Here is a 24197-nt window from a genome sequence, read left to right as displayed (position 1 = left end):
TGCGTGTCTATTCCAAAACCGAGAGGAATTGTTTGGTGGAGAGGTATTTGAGATGTGTGTCAAAAAAATACAAAAAAAAAAACAGATTTATGTCTTTCGGTCTTTATCCGACTTAAAAATACACCTTGAAAAGCACCTTTTCTATAACTGTGGAAGAGTCATCTACCAGATATTAAGATGGCATACATCCACTTTTGTCTTGACAGCATGATATCCTTTAAAAAGAAATTTTTTCCTGCTGTAAACACCAAAGCAACATGCTGCAAGTGGGTGAGTGGGTGTCATTCCACAGCTAGAACGTATTTACAGACTGCAGCTGCACTTCTGGTTTTCTGCTGACTTGCTTGGATTCATGCAGCATGACCCAACGCCCAGCCAGAGAAGAAACTTGCGACTACATCAACAACAACAGAAACAATTTGCAAAGATAATGACAAGACAAAAATGGCTGTGATTTTAGCGAGGTCTATTACCAGAAATAAATCATTATTATTAATAGCACCAGTGATAAATAAGAAAACAGTAACATTGCAGGGATACCATGCCAGGAAAACAAGAACAAGGAGTGAAGAAGTAAAGGGATGGAAAGCGAGATCAAAGAGTATGGAAAGTATGGAAAGGCAGAAAAGCCGTGGATCATTGCCAAGACAGGAAAGAGAGACTATATATCTCAGTTTCAATACTTTCTGATCTCCTAGAGCCATCTGTATTTATACATAAATGATACTAGAATGCATTTACTCATCTACATGTTCTATCACAGCAATACTGGGGCATTACAATGTGCAACAATATCCTGTGACCTGTGCCTAAACAAGAAAAACAATAAAATAAACATGAGGTGAACATTAGCATTTGGTCTATAGGTGAATTCCTTTATCTGCCATGAACACACCCAAAACCATTCCCCTGGCAGTATGTTCCATATAAAACAGCACGCAGCCGCCCACTGGCTCTGACTCAGCAAATATACATATTATACACACATGGAGTAGCAACGGAGGGCTTACAGAGTATACAGTGCATGATAGCAGAGCTTATACTTGCACGACTTGACAATAAAAGTGACTAAATCTCAAAACCTTCTGCCAAAAAACTCCTGGACAGGAAACGATCAGACACTGACACGTAGAACTACATTTGAATGTTTGTAGCCATGCTAACTGTGTACTTCTGAGGATGATAATATTGGTGTCTTCTGTACAGATACTCCCAATACTGGCTATACCACTAACTTTGGTGATCCTGTGATTTTACATCTTGAACGAACATGAGGGTGAAAATTTGGGCCTTTACTGGAACAACTATGCAACTTCGATGACTCCTTGACTTGACTGAGTTGATTTCTTTTGTCAAATGGGGTCGTGTTCACTATGTTGGTTACAATAAAGTCCGTGTTCATGGGTTTTACTGTGTTCGTTGATGTTTTCAAAAATACAAAGTTGGAATGCAAGTTAATATATTGTCATTTAGTAATTCTGTTGAGTTTTCTTCATAGTTTTATGAGAAAAAAAATGTTGATCTTTCCAACAGACTCATCCTTCAACTAGGTCTTTCTTTTACATTAAATTGCCTGCTTGGTAAATCTACTCACTACCAACATTTGCCTTGCAACAATGCCAAGGATCTTGCGTACATGACTTTCCATGTCATAATCAGGAACTCAGAAGTTTCGTTTGAATATTGCAGAAGTCTTTCTTAGACTTTCTTACTAAGAATCCTGATTTAGCAAACATACATTACTGAAGTTACAGCAGTGAAGAAATCAGTAAAATGCTGTGGTATGTCTACTTGAGAACCATATACCATACACCACAGCAAAGGGACATGATGTCACACTGGGTGGCGCAGCATGTCCACAGCCCATAAGTTCCACTGTTTCATTTAATTTTATCATCATTTTTTTAACTTTTAGTCAGTCTGTCCACTTATTGCTGCATCTGTATCCTATTATAAATTATTGCCTTGGTATTAAAGTTACAGTGTGACACCTGTGTGCTGCTTTGGCTTAAAGGGAGGCTCAACCTTTACATTTATTCAGTTTCAACCTTTTAGGTCTGTGACTGGAAGTTGTGTCGCTGCCCCCTCATCCCTTTGGGTACTGTAACAACCCTACTTTCCTGGAGGTCATCATATATAGTAGAGCAGTTGAAAATAACGTGTCTCGCTGAAGTCCACATTTTCCAAACCCAGTCGTAGGTGTGCCAAGTTCAAGCTGGCAACCATGCAGCCATTAGCAACCTTATGTAGCCTTCAGACTGCATGTTTGAGCCATGGAATGACATCATCTGCCCAAGTCTGCAATAAATGCATTTGGAGTCCACTTTATGAGCAAGCGCAGCGGTACCTTCCTTCATTACTCACTCATTATCCTTTTCTCCTACAACACACATTTCACAACTATCGACCCTATGGTGATGTCCATACTTGACAGCTTCACAAAGCCCCAAATTAAGTTCAGAGCTATTGTTTTAAGTCATGCTAGACCTCAGCTCTCCTTTGTGATTAGAGCTTATAGGGAGACTAGCAGGCTAACACACTTCATGCTAACATTGTCAATGTGAGTATTCCACTTACAGTGCTGCTGTTAAGCTAACATACAGTATATTAAGCAAGCACTTGTGATTAACAAAAGTTAGCTTGGATGTTGATATTTAAGTAGTTCTTTGTGTACACTGCTCAAATGAAGATCTGTAAGGATCATAGTGACCTGCATCCCCTAACAACCTCCTCTCAGTGATCTTTACGCTCTCCATATGGATAAACCAGGCCACATAGTTCAGGATGTCTCGTAAAAACAGCTCAGGCCTCAGGGATGGGGATGAGGGGCGGCAGTCAAGCACCGAGACCTGATTCTAATGAGCTTCCTCTTGTTTGAAGTCCACAAATCATGCTTTGTTAGCCACCCCCTGAGTGGGTACCTAAGCACGCAAGAGAGCTAACAATAGCATCAGACATTGGAGATTTTTTTTTTTCTAAAACGAGCCGTTTTCTTATTTACAGCATGTGTCAATGTTTACCTCACGGCACAAGCCAAATGCAGGCCTCCACATCTGGAGAGCAGTCCCGTGTTTTGTGTTTTTGTTTTTTGCCTTTGGAATAAAATACCAGGAAATATGTTGACGGTCCAGTGATGTTCAGTGGGTACAGTAAGCATTAAGAACGATTAAGTCCTCTTGGGGCTGTCAGTGTGAAAATGCACTTCGATTACAGCCACTGCAACAAGTTCAAGGTTAATTTCCAGGAACTGCGTGAAACCGATCATTCCTCCATCCCGCCCTCAGATAAAAACCACAGGCCTTTAAAGGTGCTGCGTGCAACATCTCCTTCTCCAAATTAAAACCACATTTTCCATAAATGTTGTTGCTTCCTGTGCTTTCTTGTTTCCCCGCCCTGTTTCTGTCACTGCTCCATTACTGTGGGAGGGCGGATAAGAGCTGAAGCAGCAATTCACTGTAAATCCAGGTAAGATAACCTCAGTATACAGTAGGCAGTCACAACAGAAGAACAATAAAGTTTTATGTTGGTCACAAAGATAATTCACTAGTGCTTCAAAGCGGATTCTCCATCCAATTTGTCCTATAAAATGCTCAATATTTTTTTTCAGAATGACTGCAAAGATAGATGCAAGCAGTCTGAAATGGAATAGCAGGCACTCAAAAAGTTTCTGTGCTTTTCTCTGACATTTTATTTTCTCCCCAGCTGCTGAAGTCCAGTGCTAAGATGTCATACAACCACAACATTTTTCCTATGTGGGCGTACAGAGTGGAAATGAAAGAGTGAACGGTGAGCAAATAGAAAATGAGCCCCTGTAGATTGAAAGGAAATAAAGGAAGGAGTCTGGAGTTTTTTTTCTTTTTCCTTTTTTTTTTTTTTTAAACAAATCACCAAACAAGTTGGGGTTTTAAAACATTGCACGGAGGTTGATCATTCTTGCAGCATCCAGGTCATCGCTGCTGTTTTCGCTTATTCAGCAAACTCGCGCTCTGCAAATCAGCCTCCTTCTACCAGCGTCACCGCGCGCGCGCGCATGCACGCACGCACGCGCAGATGCAGCGGTGTTAATAAGCTAATTCAAGCTAGTTAGCCTAAACTTTCCCCCCAACTTCTAAAAAACAATAAAGATAAAAGTCTAACTTTTCACGTCATTTTTGAAACATTACCTGCTGTTTCAGATCGTGACGCACACATTAGAAAAATAAAGCCCTGTCAGCAACAGAGATTTATATGTTAGCTCACTTTTTTACTTTTGCTAACTTACCTACGCCACGGTAACCTTTCCCGAATGATATTTCTATTACGTATTTATGAAAAGAAACTGGTGCCGAGCCGGTTCCACTTACTTATCGAGCACAAAATACAGGTCAAAAGCGCCCTGACAGGAACTCTCCACCTCCTCTTCGTCCTGCAGCTCCGGCTCGGCTACAGCGGATGGAGAGAAGAGCAAAAATAATCCGAACAAAACCAGAGAAAGACGGGTGGTCAACAAAAACTTCGCCATAACTTTTCCTCGAAAGTGTCGGGAGCGAAAAAAAAGTGTAATTCCTTTGTGGATAAAAAGAAAAAAAAAAAACGACGCAAACGTAGTTCAGTGGGTTTTCACATCCCAGAGACAGCAGAGATGCAACAAAGACAAAAGAAAGGATGCAGGCGATGCTTCCACGTCTCGTATTTTTAGCTCAGTTTACAATCACGACCACCCGCATCACCCCGGTCCCAGTGGCAGCTGGACAGATGTTCTGGTCTCAGAGGGGACGACTAGACAACAACTTTGGTTCGGGTAGTTCAGAATCCACATGCAGGGAAGAAAAAAAAAAGTTTTTAAAAGGACCTCTTATAAAGCAAATCCAATTCCCGGTCAGTTTAAGAACGGATAAAATGATGCGTTGAGAAGTTTCCTGTCTCAAAAACAGAGGTGTCAAAGTACCGGTTTAAGTTGAGAAAAAAAAAAGCCGAATGGATAAAGCAGAGCTGTGTTTGGCGCTGGAGGAACTGGGAGCCCGGGGGACAGATTTTCCTGAAATGGTCCAGGTTTCATATTTCATCCTGAGGAGGAGAGAGAAAAGACGGAGAAAAGTGGGTCAGGATCCCATTTTGCGCCTCCCTCGTGAAGCAGACTGGCGCATGTTGGGCTGTGGAGAGCGAGGGACACAGGCTGGGATGATCTAACTGCCTAGCACTGCACCCATCAGTCTTTTTAACTTCAAAGCCACGGTTTTAATTCGGCTAGTGTTTTAGCACTTTGTCCTCATTTGTCCACGGTTTGTTTGCTTCCACTTAACTGTGGCACAGCAGCATCCTCTGTAATTACGCCTTCATGAAGTAAAGGCTGTGATGAGAGTGTGACAAATACACCGATCAGCCACAACATTATAACCCTCTGACAGGAGAAGTAAATAACATTGATCATCTGGTGACAAAGTAATGTTCTGCCGGGAAACATTTGGATCTGGCATTCATGTGGATGATATTAAACATGTACCACCCACCTAGACCAGACCAACAGCACACACACAAAAACAGTTTAGGTACAACTCAAAAAAACATGAAAAACAGCACAAGGTGTTGACCTGGCCTCCAAATTCACTGGATCCCAAACTGCTCAAGTATCTGTGGCCAAAGTGCAGCTTATCAACAGGCAAAAAATTATAGTCTGTGCTATGATCTTTATGGTAGAAATATAAGTGCAACTTATATTTACCAACAAATATCTACCAACGTCCTGAAAACCCATTACATCTGATTATTTGCTTAGGGTCTGACTCATTGTAATTAGCTGCTCAAAGAGGTACATTTTAACCCCCATGAGTTATAAAGGGCTGCAGGCTCTCATTGATTTTCAGTTCCTTCCACTGTCTGTCTATTATGTACATACACTGCCTGGCCACCTGGATTTCAATAAGCAAATAGGTACAAGCCTCCTGTTGGATAATTACTGCATGGGCGATTATGTTTCAGCTGGCAACAAGATGCAATGAGTAGCTTCTCATTTCTTAAACAACCATGTTGAAAGACACATTCCGTGGTCATAGAAAAGATGTTAGTCTGTTTGAGAAGGGTCAAATCATTGGCATGCATCAAGCAGAGAAAACATCGAAGGAGATTGGAGAAACTACTAAAATTGGGTTAAGACTAGTCCAACACATTATTAAAAACTGGAAGGATAGTGGGGAACCATCGTCTTCGAGGAAGAAATGTGGTCGGAAAGAAATCCTGATTGATCGTGATCTTCGATCTCTTAAATGTTTGGTGAAATCAAGTCGAAGAAAAACAACAGTAGAACTCAGGGCTATGTTTAATAGTGAAAGTAAGAGCATTTCCACATGTACAATGTGAAGGGAACTCAAGGGATTTGGACTGAACAGCTGTGTAGCCTTAAGAAAACCACTAATCAGTGAGACTAACCGGGAAAAAAAAGGCTTCAATTTGCTTGGAAGCATCAAGCTTGGACTCTGGAACAATGGAAGAAGGTCATGTGGTCTGATGAGTCCAGATTTACCCTGTTCCAGAGTGATGGGGGCATCAGGGTAAGAAGAGAGGCAGATGAAGTGATGCACCCATCATGCCTAGTGCCTACTGTGCTGGGCGGCTGTGGCTCAGTAGGTAGAGCGGGTTGTCCACGAACCAGAGGGTTAGCGGTTCGATCCCCGGAATGTGCCACATGCCGAAGTGTCCTTGAGCAAGACACTGAACCCCCAGTTGCTCCCAGTGCGTGGCACTGGTGTGTGAATGTGTGTGTCCTTGTGTGAGCGAATGGGTAGATGTGTCTATGACTGTAAAGCGCTTTGAGTACCAATAGGTAGAAAAGCGCTATATAAAAGCAAGGCCAGTTACCATTTACTGTACAAGCCTGTGGGGGCAGTGCTATGATCTGGGGTTGCTGCAGTTGGTTCAGCAACATTATGTGTCCAAAGAATGAGGTCAGCCGACTACCTGAATATACTGAATGACCAGGTTATTCCATCAATGGATGTTTTTCTTCCCTGATGGCATGAGTATATTCCTGAGATTCCATGAGACATCATTTTGACACATGGATTGGCCACCACAGAGTCCAGACCTTAACCCCATTGAGAATCTTTGGGATGTGCTAAAGAAGGCTTTGTGCAGTGGTCAGACTCTCCCATCATCAATACAAGATCTTGGTGAAAAATGAATGCAACACTGGATGGAAATAAATCTTACAGATACAAGGAATTTGACTTTCCTTACACTAAAATAGGGTATAGGTAGGTAAGAAAAGAAAAGAAAGAAAAAGGAGGGAAAAAAATAAGTAGCTTGTACAGGTGATGTGGACAGGACTGTGTATAATTGTGAGCAAGATAAATAAGATCATATACTCGCTTGCTGATTCATTATGTGCACTTGTGAACACATTTTAATATAACAGTCCTTCACGCAACTCTTTGATCTATGATGATTTTGGAGGATCACAATAAAATTACAGTTGAATCATCTCTACTCTTTCAGTCACTTTGAACACATGCTAAACACATCATGAAGCTAATATTTCGTGGAAAGTATTTTGGAATGGGTTCGTTTTCACCAGTGTACCTAACGAACTGGGAAGTGAGTGTATATCTATATAGTGTATGTATAGCAGTATTTACCATGAGAAGTTTTTGTGCTTTTGCAGGAACTGGTGAATGTGACTAGGGAAATGAGAGCTGAGAACAAAGTGAATATACAAAAACAGAAAAAGTACTAAAGAGCACAATACCAAGGCATCCACCCTTGGTGCCATCTTGATTGATTTCCGGCCTAAGGAAAATAGTTCTCTCATCCCTCTCACCACAATGTGGTGAGAGGGGTGAGAGAACTTATTTTCACATTTCTTCTGTTATTTAGTTTGTATATAGCTTTTTTTTTTTTTTAGTGGTTCCATTAATGCTTGTAATTTAATCTCATCTATATCAGCCTCACTGCACTGTTTACTTAAGTACAGGCATAATGGATGGATTAAGTTTCTGCAAATGAAACCTTTCCTTTACTGCCGAGTCTACATTTTAAAAGTGTTTTTACTTTAAGCAGAAAACCTGCTTCCAAACCAAGGTGTGACCATTTTGAACACCTTTGACTTTGAACTTAAAAGGCTGAGGTGAAACCTGAAGTGAGAACAAAGTGTGGGTTATTATAACCAACGTTTTTCCGTATTTTTTCCAAATTATTTTATTTCTGCAGGAATGTTTTGCCATGATTGCCAGATTTGCTCCGACTGCACGGTTTTCCCCTTCCAGAGCCAGAGCTTCTATTCTGGGAAATAGTCCCAAAACTGACATGTAATCTGACCTCCCGTCACTTGTACGCAAACCAGGCAGACAAACAGATTCCTCTAAGCCTGCGAAGAAGGATTGACCCCACCCACCTTCGCCACCGCCACCCACTATTCCCATTAACCTTTTGACCCCAGACTAGACACATACACTGATTTATCCCTGGCTTAACTGAGCCCTTCTTTTTTTGTGGTTTATACTTGACCGTACAGTTGCTGCTGACAATTTGAAAAGCTACTTAACATCCACAATTTTACTCTTTTGGTAGTGAACCAATATTTTTATTTGTGACAGACTTAACCAAATCCACTCTATTAGAACTTCTTGCACTACCACAAGTAGTTAATGAAAGGACTTTTGCAATAGTAAAATCTGATTTATTATTTGTTCCACTGTTGCCGTACAAACACAACACCCACCACACTCAGTTGTGTCTTTCAGTTGTTTTTTATTTGTCTCAACATTGGAATTGATACAACCCAAGTGCAGGTCCACGTGGCCTAAAGTTCACTGCATAGTGGACATACAGCCTGTTTCATCACCAATGAGGACATCACATGTTGAGGTTTTTACAAATGCATGACTTTATAGAGGTCCTGATTCTGAATATGCAGCATAACAAATGAAAAGCAGACTCTGTTTGAGCGCATATTTGTCTGTTTACCTAATTCGTTTCTGCTCTAATGCGTGTGACTTGTTGTTTTGATGTTGCAACTAATCTTTGACACAGACTTGATCACGTCACAAAAGAATCTCATCGGCTTTCCAGCACCACTCATTCTCAAAACCTTCGACAATCAGAGTAACAGAGAAATAAAAACTACACAAAATCCTGTAGAACCTTTGCTCTACATTGCAAACAAACTAAGAAGGCTTAGGTATCGAGAGTACGATTAATCGATTACACTTTGGACCTAACCTACGCTGTTCACTTCTCAAGCAAGCCTAGATTTTAGACTTTGAAACCCTTTGGCTACCAAATCAGAAGTGAATGCTGAATCCCCCCTTGGATTTATTTTTTCAGGACATGCTTTACTTTTGTCCTGCAAAGTGCTTGCTGAAGATGCCCTTGGCGGCCTCGAGGGCAGCGTCAGCTGGGACGGGAATGTGTGGTGCGATGCCAGCTCCTTCCCAGGCCGGCCCAGCGGCAGTGTCAGAGTGGACGGTGGGGATACTGAGGAAGACGCCAGTCTCAGCAACCTGGAAGGTCTTGGGTGGGTGGGAGCCTCCGGAGGTGGTCTCTCCAACAATCATGGCACGGCCAAGCTTCTTCATGATATAAACAAACTCCTCCGCGGCACCAGCAGTGGCTCCGCTGGTCAGGATGATGAGGCTTTTCTTGGAGCCGTACCTTTTGCCTAAAGGGGGTTGAGAGAACGAGGTGGAGAATGACAAAGAGATGAGACTGAGATTGTTTGTCTTGAAAAAGAACAAGTTTGAGATGACAGATGAGAAGACAGTGACAAAAGGTGTTGGATGAAGGTACTGATATGCCTAGGACACTGGAATATGTAAAGAAAGAGAGTAATGGCAGAGCTGAGACATACTGTACTTCCAAAACTAAAGGAACAGATTAGGGTTGGAAAATAAACCTTACTTTCCAATCAAAAGTGTAAGACTGGCTTTACATTCTTGAGGGTTTAGCACTTTAGCGATTGCAGCTATGAATAATAATGAGTTTTTCTTAATTACCAGTGAGCTCAGGCAGTGTTTGGAGCTCTATGGTGGTACCAGATGGTCTGTCGTACAGCTTGTCCAGCACAATCTGCTTGTCTTCATCGAAGAAGTAAGAGCAGAAGCCTGCAATGGCTGTGGTTGGGCCACCGAGGTTGTTCCTGAAAATCCATTTAAAAAACAATCATAGAAAGGTTGATTCTTGATGAAATTGAATGAGTATTCTTTCATTCAACTTTTTATGCATCAGCCCAAGTTAGTTTATCTTGTGGACAGGTTCTTTTAAGTAAAAAGTGAAAAAGTGTTGAGAAGTTAATAATAGGTTAAAAATAATGCACTGATACAAAAATACAAAAATAAATGAATCCTCATAAATGTGCTACACCTTTACATACTAAATGCTCTTTATTTAGACATGGACTAATGAGCTTTAGCAGCTTTGGAGGATGATTTGTATGCCAAAATGGACAAGCAGAGTTTTGTAGAGAAGCTTTGACTATACACTCGCTGTGAGCAGGATTACCTACCTGAGGTCCATGATCAAAGCATCAGTGTTGACAACTTTGTTCCACACGTGCTCGACAATAATCTGGGCGATGGCTTTCACCTCCTCGAAGTCTCCAAACATGTCGAAACGCAGGTAGCCAATGTTGTTCTCAAATACGTCAGTGTGGAAGGAGACTTGGATCAGTGCAATGTACATCTCTGGGGAATATTCCTGGGGAGATAATCAAGCTTTAATTTAAGATTTGTACTTTTCAGAAAAATCACATACAGTGCTTCTACATTTATGGTATGTATGTGATTTTCTCATCAGACTGTACATTTATCTCATTCACAGCGATAACATCACTGCCACTCTGACTTTGTCCCAAAAACATTCGGACAAATTTGATGTGCATGAAATGCATGGATCTTACGATAGGTGGTAGGGCTGGAGTGTTGGTGGTTGTCTTCAGGCTCTTGTCCCCAGAAAGGGTCTTCAAGTCAGCAGACAGCTTTGTCTCCAGATTGTCCTTGGACACAACCATGCTGTACTCGCCATTTTCCAGGAGGCCTTTCAGCTTCGTTGCCACATCTGCACCGATGTTTTCAAAGGCGTAGTTCTCCGCAATCAGGGTTGCTGCTCCATCAATTATGGTGGGAACCTGGGCACGGAGGCTGACGATTTTGATGGCGGTAGCGAGGGCGTCCTCTGCATTGACCTCCACATCCGGGGTCACACCTGTGACTTCCCAGGTGGAGCCGGTGATGGGGTTGATCGACTTTGCGGTTGGCACGGTAACATAGAAGTCAGTGTCGGCCACTTTGATTTTGTCAACTTTGACTGAGCCCCCGGCTGTCTTCTCACCCACAATAGTGGCCCTCTTCAGGTTCTGGAGGCAGTACGCGACGTCTTCAGCAATGCCGTTGGTGTTTTTGCTGGTGAGGATAATAAGTGGTTTGGTTGTGCCGTACCTCTGACCCAGCAGTGTTGACATAGAAAACAGCTCAGTGGTGGTGTTTGAGGGACGGTCGTAAACGCTGTCGATGTGAATCGGAGGCTCGGCTTCGGTGAAATAAGACACAATGTAGGGGATACCTGAGATGTCTCCGCTGCCAGTGTAGCGCAAGTCAAAAATCAGAGCTGAAGTGGGGAGGATTTTATTCCAGACAAGGTCTAAGAGCAAAGGGCCAACCTTGTCAGCAACCTCCTCCCCAAGAATATGATCAATCCTCAGATAGCCGATGTTCCCCTCCAGGATGTCGAGCTTGATGGAGGTCTGGAGGACGGCGATGAGCTGCTCCGGTGGCAGGGGAGGCATCTTTGGGGGAACCACAGGAACGTAGTTTGGCTCATAGGAGACCGTCAGGCGTGGGTCACTGACTGTAGTCTGGACTCCAGAGCTGAGGACATTGGCCAAGGATTCCCCGTCTGGGATGTTGAGGACATCTGTGTTGCTGCCGGCTGCTTCAATGGCCTCCTTCATCCCCACCAGCTTCTCTGGTGAGCAGTAATTGTTCATGACAACTTTTGCCATATCTACAATGAGGGTGGGGGGAAACGAGGCCTGGATAAAGAAAACATTTCCTAAAACTAGCAGAGAAACCACCAGAAAGAGAGACTTTGCCATTTTTGTTGATTTAGTCAGACGAAACCCGAATAGATGAGAAGTGGAGGTTGCTGCGCCGAACCTCCTTCTCCAAACAGGCTCTTTGTCAAATGGCACTGTTTTGGCTGCAAGGTTTCTGTTAGCACACACATAAGAGGATTTACTCCGCAATAAACCTTTAATCGTATTATCCTGAGTACCTCTGTAAGGCAATAACAACATAGCCAAGTAGGTGTAGTAACAAGAAGGTGTTGCCAAAGATACTGGTCTTAAAACTGAACAAGGTATTCCAAAACCTGCTTAAATGTTTCAAATAAGGTCTGTTTTATAACTGATAAATTGTCTAGAAAGAGATTAAAGGTTTTGAATATATTCATTCCACCTGCGTGAATCACTTATCTGGAAAGGCACCTTAGTGTCTGTATGTAAATGGGTGCTAGTGATGTCTGAAGTTCAATTTATGCTGTTTTTGTAGATGGAAAAACAGAAGAAAATGTTAAAATAACTCATCTACTGTCGAAACAAACTTAGCTCATGTGTCCCGCTCAGGGATTTCTACAAAAAGGTAGATTCCTGTTAATAACACGGCACCACAGAGTTCTTTATTGTTTCTTTATTGATAGACACGTTCAACAGCAACAGTTAAGCTCGGTCCAGCGTCAGAAAGGAGACTGAGTTTAGGTTTGTTTGGTACTTGCTCCATCTGCTGGTATGTTCTATAGTTGAGGTTCAGAAAAGCTCAGACATTATTACAGCAGACTGAACTGATGTAAAACAAAGCCCAAAAAACATATCAGCGATATCACATGACAAAGCCAACAAAATATGTATCTCTTAATACCTGGCATTTAAAATATGATCAATGGGAATCATACATGATAATACAATAATAAGAGGGGGAAAAAACTACATAAGGTGTATGAAAACTGCAGATGGAAGCATTAGAAGGTTTAAAGTGCCACATGTTTTAATTTAGGAAAGCTTATTTGATGTGAGACACCTTGACATTTGGTTAATTCTGATGAAATAGAAGTTTTATATACAAGTAGATTTGAGGTTAGCAAATACTATAAGTTCCCTTCTGTAATGAGAATATCTTAAAACCAATGAAGTTATTGTAACTTACATTCAGGAAAAAGACCACACCCTATGTCCTTCTATTTTTCGGTGCTTACCAGTAAAGGTGTATGTTAACCCCCTCCGTCTCTGTTTGTCTCAGTGCTCAACCCCCACCCTCCACATCCCCCTTTTTCTTTGCTATCACTTCCATCTTTCATTACAGGAACCAGGGGTAGAAGGATCCAAAGCACTCTCATCCCTTCCCTTCCAGTTCTTTCATCCATCCCCTCGACCCCCTCATCCCTCTATTCATTTCCCTCATGTTCTGTCAACCAAATAAACTTATAACACTGGACAATGCCTTAAAAGGATTAATTGACAACAACATATACAAGGCCACACATGCCCCACATAAAACACTGATGTGGTGGCTAAACACAAGACAGCTTTATCTTAATCCTAAACATTTTAAATAAAATATTAATATTAATATTATTTCACTTGACCTTTCTTCAACAGCCTTGCTGTTATGATTCTCTGCGCAACATGAAGTGCGTCATTTGCCTGAGCAATGACATGAGGCTCAACCCCTGAAAAGCTCCACGCTTTTCCAGTGACGGCACTCAAAACAACCTGGTTAGGGATGGAAGCGTACAGGATGCTGTCCTCGATCTGATAGGCTCCACTTGATAAAGACCCCCCGATCGTTGGCTCCCCAATAATTGTGGCCCGATTCAGGTCCTTCATGGTGCGAGTGAACACTTCGGCTGCTGACCCGGTCATATGACTTGTGAGGATGAAGAGGTCCTTGGAGGATCCATACCTTTGACCCCTGACATGAGGCAACGTCATGACCTCTGTCATGGTGGTTGTTGTGCGGTCAAAAACAGAGTAAAGGTGCCGCAAAGGTTCAGCGTCAAAGAAATAAGTACACAAGAGGGGGACTGCTGTTGAATAACCACCGGTGTTGTACCTCATATCAATTACAAGGGCATCTGTGTTTACTATCTTACTCCACACTAACTGTATGAGCTGAGGCCCGATCGCTTTTACAACTTCTATGTCCGCCATCATGTCAAACCTTAGGTAGCCAATGTTACCTGGCAAGAGCTCAATTTTAAACAGAGCATCGATTATATAGCCCACTTCTTCTGCTGTAGGGATTTTTGGAACTTCATGAAGCGATTCAGGCTCCACTTCGCAGTGGAAGACATGGAGGCGGTCATCACCTGAGGTCTCCTGGAGATCTGCTGTCAACTGAGACGCCAACGATTCAAAGTCAATCACTGACCGGTACAGGCCATCAGACCATTTACTTAACAGTGCCTCGCCAACCTGTAATGCGACTTCGTGAATTGCGTAGTATTTTTCTAACAGTTCCCCAGTCCCCTTTATGAGTGACTGCAGTCCTCTGTGAAAGTCTGCAATCTCATGAACATGGTCCACAGCTTCCTCAGCTAGCACAATGGCATCAGGGACCACGCCACCTCCCAGCCAGCACTCCCCATTGTTATCTATAAAGTTTATGAAAGGGACAGTGATGGCAATATCGGTTCCTTCTATCCGAAAGGTCTTTGAGTGCATCAGAGTACCAGATGTAATTTCCCCAACGACTGTGCCACAGTGCAAGGACTGTACCAGGTAGGCAAACTCTTCACCGACGCTTGCTGTGTAGTAGCTGGTTAACACATAAACCCCACGCTTGGAGCTGTACGTTGGGCCTGTAATTACAGGCAGAGAGTCATATTCTGTTGTCGTATTCTGCATTCGATCATATATTGTGAAAAAGTGGTGCTCCAGGGAGGAGTCCTGGAGATAAGACAGTATAAGGGCTAGAGAGGTAGATGATCCACCGGTGTTATAACGTAGATCAATAATCAGGTTATCAGTGTCTTTGAGGGGTTCCCATACATTTTTAGCCATGAGCTCTTCCAGTTTAGAAAATCCAGCTGTCTCTACAAACTTGTCAAAACGCAGGTAACCAGTATTGCCAGGGAGGACTTTTACTTTGAACACCGTATCAATGTATGCCCTTAATAAGCCAGGATCATCTGGGACTTGATAAAGCTCAGTGTCCTCCTCTACGGTCGCAGCAGTGTCTTCCATGTATCTGATGATCAGTCGTGGATCTTCGGACACAGTCTGGAGGTCCTGGTTGAGTCTGACTGCTAGGTCCTCTTCAGATACAACGGAGAATAAATCTATAGATTGCAAATGTTGAAGAAGGGCTGGGACTCTATCAGTGAAAGCGTACAACCTTCTGATTATGTCGGAGATGCTTTGCACAACTTTTGGAATGGTGTTCCTTACGACCAGAAGCGACTTAGCTTTTGAAACAGCTTCCTTGGCAATGACGTTGACCGTCGGGGTAACGCCAGTCACTTCCCAGCTCTGGCCTGTGACTGGGCTGACGGATCTTGCCACAGGAACGGTCATATAGAAGTCTGACTGAGGGATCCTGATCTTTTGGACTTTTACTGAGCCACCAGCAGACCTTTCCCCAACGGTGATGGCCCTCTTTAGGTTTTTAAGTGTGTATGCTACTGCCTCAGCAGCACCCTTAGTGCGCTTACTTGTCAAAATAATCACATCTTTCTTCTTGCCATACCTTTCCCCCATTATTGATGACATGGTCCACAGCTCCCTTGTTGTATTTGAGGGCCTGTCATACACAGTCTCTATATGAATGAGAGGGTCAGGGTCAGAGAAATAGGAGACTATGAAAGGAACTCCAGACAGCTCTCCAGCTGTGCTGTACCTCAGATCAAAGATTAGTGAGGATGTGTGAGCAACCTTGTCCCAGATGATGTCCCGCAGCAGAGATCCAAGCTTTGCTGCCGTCTCTTCCCCAATGATGCGATCTATCCGCAAATATCCAACATTGTTTTCCAGGATATCCAGCTTAACAGAGTTTCTGACCAGCCGGATCAACTGTTCTTTCGGAAGAGATAGCAGCTTCGGTGTCGTCACTGGGACAAAATTGGGCTCGTATGACACGGCCAACCGCGGATCATTAAGCGCTCCTTGTACTCCGACGGTGAGCACAGCTGCCAGGGTCTTCCTATCCGAAATCTGCAGGATTTCTCCGCTGTTGATGGCTTGTTGGATTGCCTCCTGCATCCCAACCAGGTTCTCTGGGAAGCAGTAGTTCTCCAGGAGAATCTTGGCCATTTCTAATACAAGAGCTGGCTGGAATGAAGAGTTGACAGATAGAGTACACAGGAGAAGCGTCAGTAGCAGCGGTGGAGTTGCGTGTTGCGGCATCTCTTCGTCAGTGCTGTTGGAAAGTAAACCTCTCTGGCTTCCCTTTCACTGAGCTGCATTCGATCATCTGTCTGTGTGGTTTTCATAGGAGGGAACATGTCATTGTCATACTTTTTTGGATAGCAACATCAGCATAAGAGGCTTTTGTCCCCAATAAACCTTTAATCGCTTTATCTGTGGTGCTTCAGCTCGCAGACAATAGCACGCAGAACAAAAATTGGTAAATGGGAGGTGCGTGGGAGGTTTCTTACCGCCCATACAAACACGGTCCTCAGTTTACTTACAGTGTTGCCATTTAGGCGTTACCATTTGCCAGCTTCACCATAATACACCACTGAGATTCATAACAGTCTGATAAGAAACCTTTGCTCTCCTTCACCTTAACTCCCACCTCCTCCTCCCTCTCTCTCCCTTGTTTGTTGTTGAAGCTTATGGCGGTGTATTTTGGTGCTGTTGGTAGCTTTAGGGGTCACGTCTGGGTCACGTCACTGGTGACATGATTACACAGTTTGTGGACACGTGGCAAAGCCTTCCTAAAACACATGAAGGATCAGAATTGGGATTTAAAAAAAAAAAAAAAAAAAAACACCCACTCTCTGGATATAGAAACAAATGGTTGATTGGATTTTATTATTTTTTTTTATCTAGATTGAATGCTGACCTAATTTCTTCTTTCCCCCATGCAAGCGCAGTCGTCTTTCCTTCTTTTATTTCAAACTATATATTTGTGTAGGCCAGACCTGTGTGTGGACAATTTTACAGCTCAGAGCTAATGCAGCCGGACGTCACCAAGTGCTAGACGGTGGGTGTTGAGCTAATCTTAGCGCCTTAACTTTTAATACTGCTTCACGCCTTACATAACACAATATCCCTCTCTGCAAATTCCTAGACCTTTGAAACACTGAACATTGTTTTACTGATTTAAGAGCTGTTCCTGATAAGGAAATTCCTGAAGTTTTTCTTGAATTAAAAAAAATATATATATTATTTGAATATGACAGAAAGAAGAGTCAAAGAACAGAGGTACAGTAATTATCTCAGTGAGCGAATGTGGGAGCTGATGTGGGAACATCATCTCCAAAAATGAATAAATAAATGAGCTCTCTTTCCATTTTGACCAATGGGTCAGATTACCGTGAGGCAAAATGTAACCAGTGCCATTAAAATATGATTACCAGCAATGATATTTGTGCTATTTAGAGACAAGGACAATTTAGTGTAAGCAATACAGGATGTGCAAGTGTTGCACAAACATGTCCTCTCACTGGTGTTGACACTGAGGGTTCAGCTCTGATAAGGCTGTGTCACTGACTTCTAATGTTTACACAGCTGACATCTGCACGCATTAGCTACATTAGCGTATGGTGATAAGTGCATGAATGTGAAAGAGCTTTGTTGCATTGAAATAATTTAATTATGAGGTGCTTTTTCTATTACTGGTTGTGCTCTTGCTTAGTTTTTAAGGTTTTACGGTCATAGTTACCAAGCGCAGTGGATATAGTATAAGCTGAGTAAATAAGATAAATGACTTAAATCAAAATTAAATTTCATTTTGTGACACAGGATTTCCCCAAGAATTTTATTTATTTCAGTGTTGGAAGGCCTCAAAAACAAAATGTAGACATCATGAGACAGAGCACAATAAAAACATGCACACTGAGGGAGGCATATCTTACTATACATCTGGCAATTTGAAACAATTTCCGTCAAAGTCAAGATGATGTTTAATCATCATTTAGACCTATCCACTGTGGAAATTAACCTCCGCCTCTCTGTATAGCAGCTTACAGAGAGACAACTTATGGTGGATGCTACATCAGCCATCTAGCAGTGTATAGCATGTATAAACTGTTCAAGTACTGTATGTGTATGTTTAATTTACAGAGTAATTCTAAATCTATATCAATACAAACAAACTACATCTAGAAATATACAGATTTACATAAGTGTGATATTTGCAGTGATTAAATATTTATTTATGTGTTTTACAAGCGTATCTTTGACAATAGATTCTCTTATATTTTACCAAAAAATAATGATTTTTTTGTAGTAAATACAAATGCTAAAATTTTCAATAGCGTTTATTAAAACATTTTTTTTGTTTTACATTTTTTTCGTTTTACATTATTATTATTATTGCACACAAATAAAAAGTGGAAATACATTAAACCAAGAAACTGTATGGGGAAGCTTTTTATATACACATAAGGACAATTAAATACAGAATGAAAAAAAGGTGTTGAAGGTTTGACACCTTCGGTTTATTGGTGTCAACATATGAAATTCAATAATAACAATAACATAATAATTTTAAATAAAAGCCCTAAGAAATATGGGATTGCAATCCGTTTGAAATAAAGTGCAAACCAAAAATATTAGCATTCCAATATACTGTGAATAGACTGTGTTGCAGTGTAAAATGCAAGTTCAGCCTGTCTTTTGGTTTGCAGAATTTATTTTTTCTTTGTGTTATTATTGCCACAGTAGTAATATTAAACGTTCTAGGGGTGAGGGCTTTGAGGGTTGTGGCTCAGCTTCTGTTGGTGTCACTCATCTTGCAGTAAATTCTTCAGTTTTAACCATTTTTTCATATTTGGTAAACATTTATGTAATTTCACAAACTTTTTGTGGTGGAAAGTTGATCTAGAGTCGTTTCTTTTGTGAACTGATTATGCTCCAGGAGCTCCAGATATGCCGGGCCAATCAAATCATTTGGGCTTTGCCAATTTACATGGTGATGGACAGAAGACTAACAGCGACGTAGTCATACACATCATCTGATTCAGATTCAGAAAACTTTATTTGTCCCCGGGGGGCAATTTAAGGCACAAGTGAGCAGCTTAACGTGCAAGTACAGACATCTGAGCACCGTGGAGTCAAATTTGTTCACAACAAAATGGCTCTGATTGGTTGTAGGACTATCCAATTGCATACAGAGGTATTTTTTTCTCCATATCAGTTGAAACACGTCCTATAATGAAATGTGTTACCAGACTCATATTCTGATAAGACCTTAGTGCTTAATGTTAACAAGCTTGCTAGCCTCTTAACTACAGCCACACTTAGAATGTCAAACTTGGAAACATTTGATAGCTACGTGTTGTTTTCTTTCTCTTTTTAAGAAAACAAAAAATGGTGATAAGAGAGTCCTTTAATCTCTGATCTGTCAGTCACCAGCTATGTTCTGGTGAACTGCTGTAATGTTTGTACTTCTCTATACGATTCAGTTGTGGCACATCTTTATTCTTGCATAATAGTCAAAAATACACAATCAGAAGTGAGTATTATTTTTGTCGCTGATGTGACGATTGCTGTTGAGGAACATTTTGAAAAGAAACTCTTGTAGGTATCCATGTTTCTGACTGAGCCTCCTGTTCCTCTGTTGGCACACCGGAGGGCTTGGAGGTTGTTATCTGGCCTGTCACACTGGACTGATTTGAAGGAAATTCAACTTTAAAACTATTATTATTATTTTTGCTTCCACAAGGGCGAACCAGCAGTCTCTGACTACCTGCAGCCACACTCGGCCACCTTCATCTCTTCATACAGGTATCTTATCGTGAGTCGTCCGTTCTCCTGATACATGACTGTGATGGGGTCCAGTTTGATGGGGACGCAGCACGCCATGTTGGCCTTCTTGGGGTCCCTGATGTTCATCAGTGTCTGTATGAGGGCGTGCTTCGATGGGGTTGATTCATCCGTCAACGGGTGGTAGCACAGGCCTCGACATTCAAAGGCGTCATATTCAGGAGGGGCCACGATCCAGCTGTCCCAGCCGATGTCTTTAAAGTTGACCCTGAGCGAGGTCCGCCGGCAGTATTCCCTCTCTGCCTTTCTCTTCTTTCTCCGCGGGTGCTCGGCCTCTGGGATCTCGTTTGGAAGTTGATCTCCTCTGTTCCAGTCGGCCCCCGAGTGTAGAATGGTTTCTTCTTCGTGAAGGATCATCTCTTTAAGCTCCTTCTTTGTCTCCCTCGTCCTGCTGCCGAGGTCATTTGAGAAGACGATTAATGCGGCTGATGTGTTGTCTCCAACAGATGTACTCATATTTAAACAGCTGGATCCTTCCTCTTCGCCACCACAAGCCTCACAGTCCCTCTTATCCACCACCACACTGAAAACCATGGCTCCACGCCCCGACTTGATCCAGTTCTGAACCGCCGCGGTCACGTCGAACGTCACCCACATGCTGTGCGAGCCCATCACCTCCTTGCCAACCAGCAGCTGGGTCGGGGATGTGAAATTGTCACGATCGACCTCGTAGACTTTTACGGTGGCCTTGAAAGTGTGGGAGGTGACCTCTGACCTGGCATCTGGGAAGAAGAGGAGCTGTAGTTCGGCGGTGGTGATCTTTTCGTGGGTGGGGATGCTGACGTTGAACTGCAGACTGTGCTTTGACTTTGTCCCATTTGTCACAGAGACAGTGATATCTGTGGGAGAGGTGAGAAAAGATCTGATCATTTATCTGAGAAGACAGCTGAGTCGTGTAGGGGTATTGTTACCCAGGGGAGTGAAGTCTTGGTTTATGATTGGTGATAGTAAGTCATCCGTCCAGTGTCTGTGTTGCTAAATGCTAAATATACATAGTTCACAACATCACTAGAGTTCCAAAGACCACACAGGCAGCAGTTGACCTCTTGAGGGAGGGGTTGTTCTGCTCTCATTTCCAAGTATTAAACAGGCCATCATGGGATAACGAAATACCCTCATCATTGACAGTAGTACTCTAGGACACTTTGAGCATTGGTTCCTGAATTATCTTGGTGCCCAACATCTGTAAGGTGATCAGAAACCCAGAGGAAAAGTATATCCGCTGCACGAACTCAATCTTTAGATCTGTAAGAATAGAACTTTAAACTGAAATGATGAACACCACTTGCAAGTGAAGAAGAAAACTTAAATATACAACATACATTATATTTGAAGGGACATTGGCATCGACATGTCTGGGGCAAATCCAGCCATATGTTGATCTCTCCTGTCTCTGCTCCCCTGCCAATCAGAGTTTCCTGATCATACTCCTCGTTTACCCTCCCCGTCTCCTCTCCCCTGCTGATCAGAGCCTTGATCATACTACCTGAGTGTTACTCTTCAGTCCTTTCGTTCTTTTGTCTCTGACCATGTCTGGGAGCCACCTCTGCCACCCTACTGAGTTCACCCTCCTGTGTAAAGTTACCCTCGACTGACCAATATACATCCACTATACGATCTATTCAGGAACTGTCTGCAACCACACCTGGGGACAGGGTATATCTGTTCTCTGCATTCTGGGTCAGTCTCTGGTCTCAGACCCACTCTGTGTCAGTAAGCTCACCATGACCTGGAACTCCAATAAACTTGCACTACTTCAGCAAACTTGGAACAAGACTTGGACTGTTTTTTCTTCAACACAAGTAACCAATGCTTCAGTTTTAAAAGGTCCCAGGCCATAGGTTGGAAGACCTCTAGTTGGTTTAGAGCTATAGAGAAGAATAAAGTCACTAAAAAAAGTCACTATAAGCAACACGGATTCACTGATCAAAACATCCGTGAAAGACAATCTCTGTTAAATTAAATAACCAACAGCTATGAATCTTGTTGATGTACCTTGGACAGTGAAGCTTCGTATGACATCAGACTGAGGTACTGCCGAGCTGTCCGAGGCGTACTTGTTGTACAGCTCCATCATGAACTGAGGGGGGAAGATCTTGCCGTGCTCTTGAGGGACATCTGACAGGTTGAGTTGCCTCAGAAAACCCTCCTTCATGGTTCCCAGAAGGTTCTCCATCCTCAGATCCATGTCATCCTCCTCCAGAAGGTCCTCCGACAGCTGAGAGTCCAGCTCCTCCAGCTCCTCCAGTTCCGCGCTTTGGATGTCGTTGTTGAGAGGCTTACAGGTGCAGGAGCCCGTGGAAAGCACCAGACTCAAACACACCTGGAACAGGAAGGTTCCGGACATCTGCATTTTGAAATTAGGCATTTCTACACAACCGTGCTTCAGTCTTCTTCGCGGCTTGAAAGCAGACTTTGCGGTGGCAAGGTTTGAATATGGAGATCCCCAATGCGAGGATCCCAGTCCTGATGTCCGCTCCCATGCTCCCAGAGTAAACAGGGGGACTTGCATCAACCAAAATAGTAGCTTGGCCGTGCTTATCACCGCAGCCGATGCCTTCTTTAAAGCTCTGTTATCATTTGAGGGCTGGCTGCTAATGAAGACACTGTAAACACTCGTTGGCGATAATGAGGGAGATGCTGGAAAATGTGAGTTTACTGACAAGCAGGCACTTCCATAAAGTGACTTTTCCCAGATTGAGGGCAAGGGTGACGCATCATATCGAAACCAGCTAAACTAGATATTTTAGTCAAACGTCACATGTAGATGCAGCTGCAAGGTTTGTTACACAAATCCTCTGCAATTCTGAGATCTCTAGCCACATTAGCATCGTAGCAGATGTTATTTAGAACAATGACGTGGGAGTTTTGGTGTTGTACAAGCCTACTTTGTAATGTGAATCCGATTGGTTACCGCTGTGACTAGTGCAGCCAGTATCACCAGCCTGCACTCCACAAGATGTTACTGTCTTCTGATTGCACCTCCAGTCGTAGCATAAAAAAGCTACAAGAAAAAAAGAGCATATTACTTTTTATGTCTTTCTGGATTCATCTTACCAATATGCAACCATATGAAAGCACATGGAAATGTTCTAGGATTCTATAAAATCTGAGAGCAAGGGTTTTTTAGGCACCGCTGGCAAGTGGAACAAAGACATGATGGACTTAAATGGGTTTTGGGATAGCAGAACTCTACCCTGCGTTCCTGTGGGGGATTTGAGCCCAAACCACAAGCCAGCGTGTCTGGGGACGTCGGCCTTAGTACGGTGTATCTCGGAATTTCTATCTTTCACTCAGTGCTCGCTTCATGCTGGGTTTCATAAAAATGCCTTCACTGCGGCCCTTTCATGCCTTTAAGAGTTCCTCTGTATGGAGTCTGTCGGCGATGAAAGGCGTCGACAAAATGTACTGGCACGGATACAGCAAATAATGTGGGCATGCGGGGGGAAAACAAACAGAATGAAAAACCGTTAGGAAACTGCGGTCATCTGATTAGTGGCTTAAGAAATATGTAGAAAAAAATGTACAAAATTACATTAGGATGTGGCCAATTATGTATTGTACGCCTCAGATTAGTGACACTGATATGCCTTTGTGCCAATTTCTTTATCCAAAGTTTTCTTAAGTCAAGAACTATCCTTTTTTTCTTATCAGTGCACAGGATTTAGAAACATGGAGCGCTTAAATTGTCAAAGAACAGTTTCATTGTTAGCAGCTTTGAGAACAACAACACAATGTGGACACATATAGTTAAAATATTGAAACCAAGTTGACATTAACCCTCAGTTTTCATTAGCGGTAATAGTAAATCTTCTTGGAAATTTCTTGGTGTGCAGCTATCCACCAGTGTTTACCAGCATCAATATTGCTAATATTTATCTCTCGACTGCTGCGAATCTGGCTTTTTTTGATTATTATATAAAATCAGCTGCCTGTTGCAGACGGCGAAGAGTGGTTGGGATGAATTGTCCATAAATACTAAACAATCAGCCACAAAAACACAGTTTGGTGATGCATTTTTTGCAGGTTCATTACTATGGATGACCTCTGTCACGTGACACCTAATTATCGGATCCATTGTTTATATGAAAATATTCAGCTTTAAATTGGATCCATCATTATTACTCATGCAGTGCTGGTGAAAAAAATAAATAAATAAAACTGAAATTCCCAAGAAATCCTCAAGTTATCCTACAGATTTCATTGATTTGTACTTGAATTTGAGTTGCTGTGTTCAAAAACACAC

At 42.4% G+C, this 24197-nt stretch overlaps 4 protein-coding genes across 4 annotated transcripts in view; all 4 read right to left on the bottom strand.

Moving 5' to 3' along the window:
- Positions 1-5156, bottom strand: part of antxr1c (ANTXR cell adhesion molecule 1c) — a 33830-nt gene extending 28674 nt beyond the window's left edge. The window contains exon 1 of the mRNA XM_084567465.1: positions 4344-5156. Within this exon, the coding sequence (XP_084423591.1) occupies positions 4344-4501 (158 nt within the window). The 5' untranslated portion in view covers positions 4502-5156. The remainder of the gene's footprint in view (positions 1-4343) is intronic.
- Positions 5157-8679: 3523 nt separating this feature from the next.
- On the bottom strand, positions 8680-12061 carry rbp3 (retinol binding protein 3; the record flags this gene model as incomplete). Its single annotated transcript, XM_084567312.1, has 4 exons — positions 8680-9631; positions 9966-10108; positions 10475-10665; positions 10868-12061. 4 exons carry the CDS (start codon positions 12059-12061, stop codon positions 9306-9308), a joined length of 1854 nt encoding a protein of 617 aa, XP_084423438.1. The 3' UTR covers positions 8680-9305.
- Positions 12062-13591: 1530 nt separating this feature from the next.
- irbpl (interphotoreceptor retinoid-binding protein like) lies at positions 13592-16622 on the bottom strand (the record flags this gene model as incomplete). The annotated part of the gene is made up of 1 exon (XM_084567311.1): positions 13592-16622. Exon 1 carries the CDS (start codon positions 16361-16363, stop codon positions 13592-13594), a length of 2772 nt encoding a protein of 923 aa, XP_084423437.1. The 5' UTR covers positions 16364-16622.
- A 1890-nt stretch (positions 16623-18512) lies between these two features.
- On the bottom strand, positions 18513-23053 carry gdf2 (growth differentiation factor 2). Its single transcript, XM_084567623.1, has 2 exons — positions 21947-23053; positions 18513-20790 (listed from the first exon to the last, which is right to left on the bottom strand). The coding sequence occupies exons 1-2, from the start codon at positions 22461-22463 to the stop codon at positions 19871-19873; spliced, it is 1437 nt and encodes a 478-aa protein (XP_084423749.1). The 5' UTR covers positions 22464-23053; the 3' UTR covers positions 18513-19870.
- Positions 23054-24197: the final 1144 nt, after the last annotated feature.

The sequence above is a fragment of the Chelon labrosus genome, assembly GCF_963514085.1.
Source record: "Chelon labrosus genome assembly, chromosome: 19".
In the NCBI taxonomy this organism is placed as follows: Eukaryota; Metazoa; Chordata; class Actinopteri; order Mugiliformes; family Mugilidae; genus Chelon; species Chelon labrosus.
This window is presented reverse-complemented; position numbering and strand designations above follow the sequence as displayed.

Excerpts from the sequence above, each read along its gene's own strand:
- gdf2 (XM_084567623.1), bottom strand. The coding sequence starts at position 22,463 with ATGCAAGTCCCCCTGTTTACTCTGGGAGCATGGGAGCGGACATCAGGA. Across the intron at positions 20,791-21,946 it reads ACGAAGCTTCACTGTCCAAG|ATATCACTGTCTCTGTGACA; the intron begins GTACATCAACAA and ends CCTCTCCCACAG.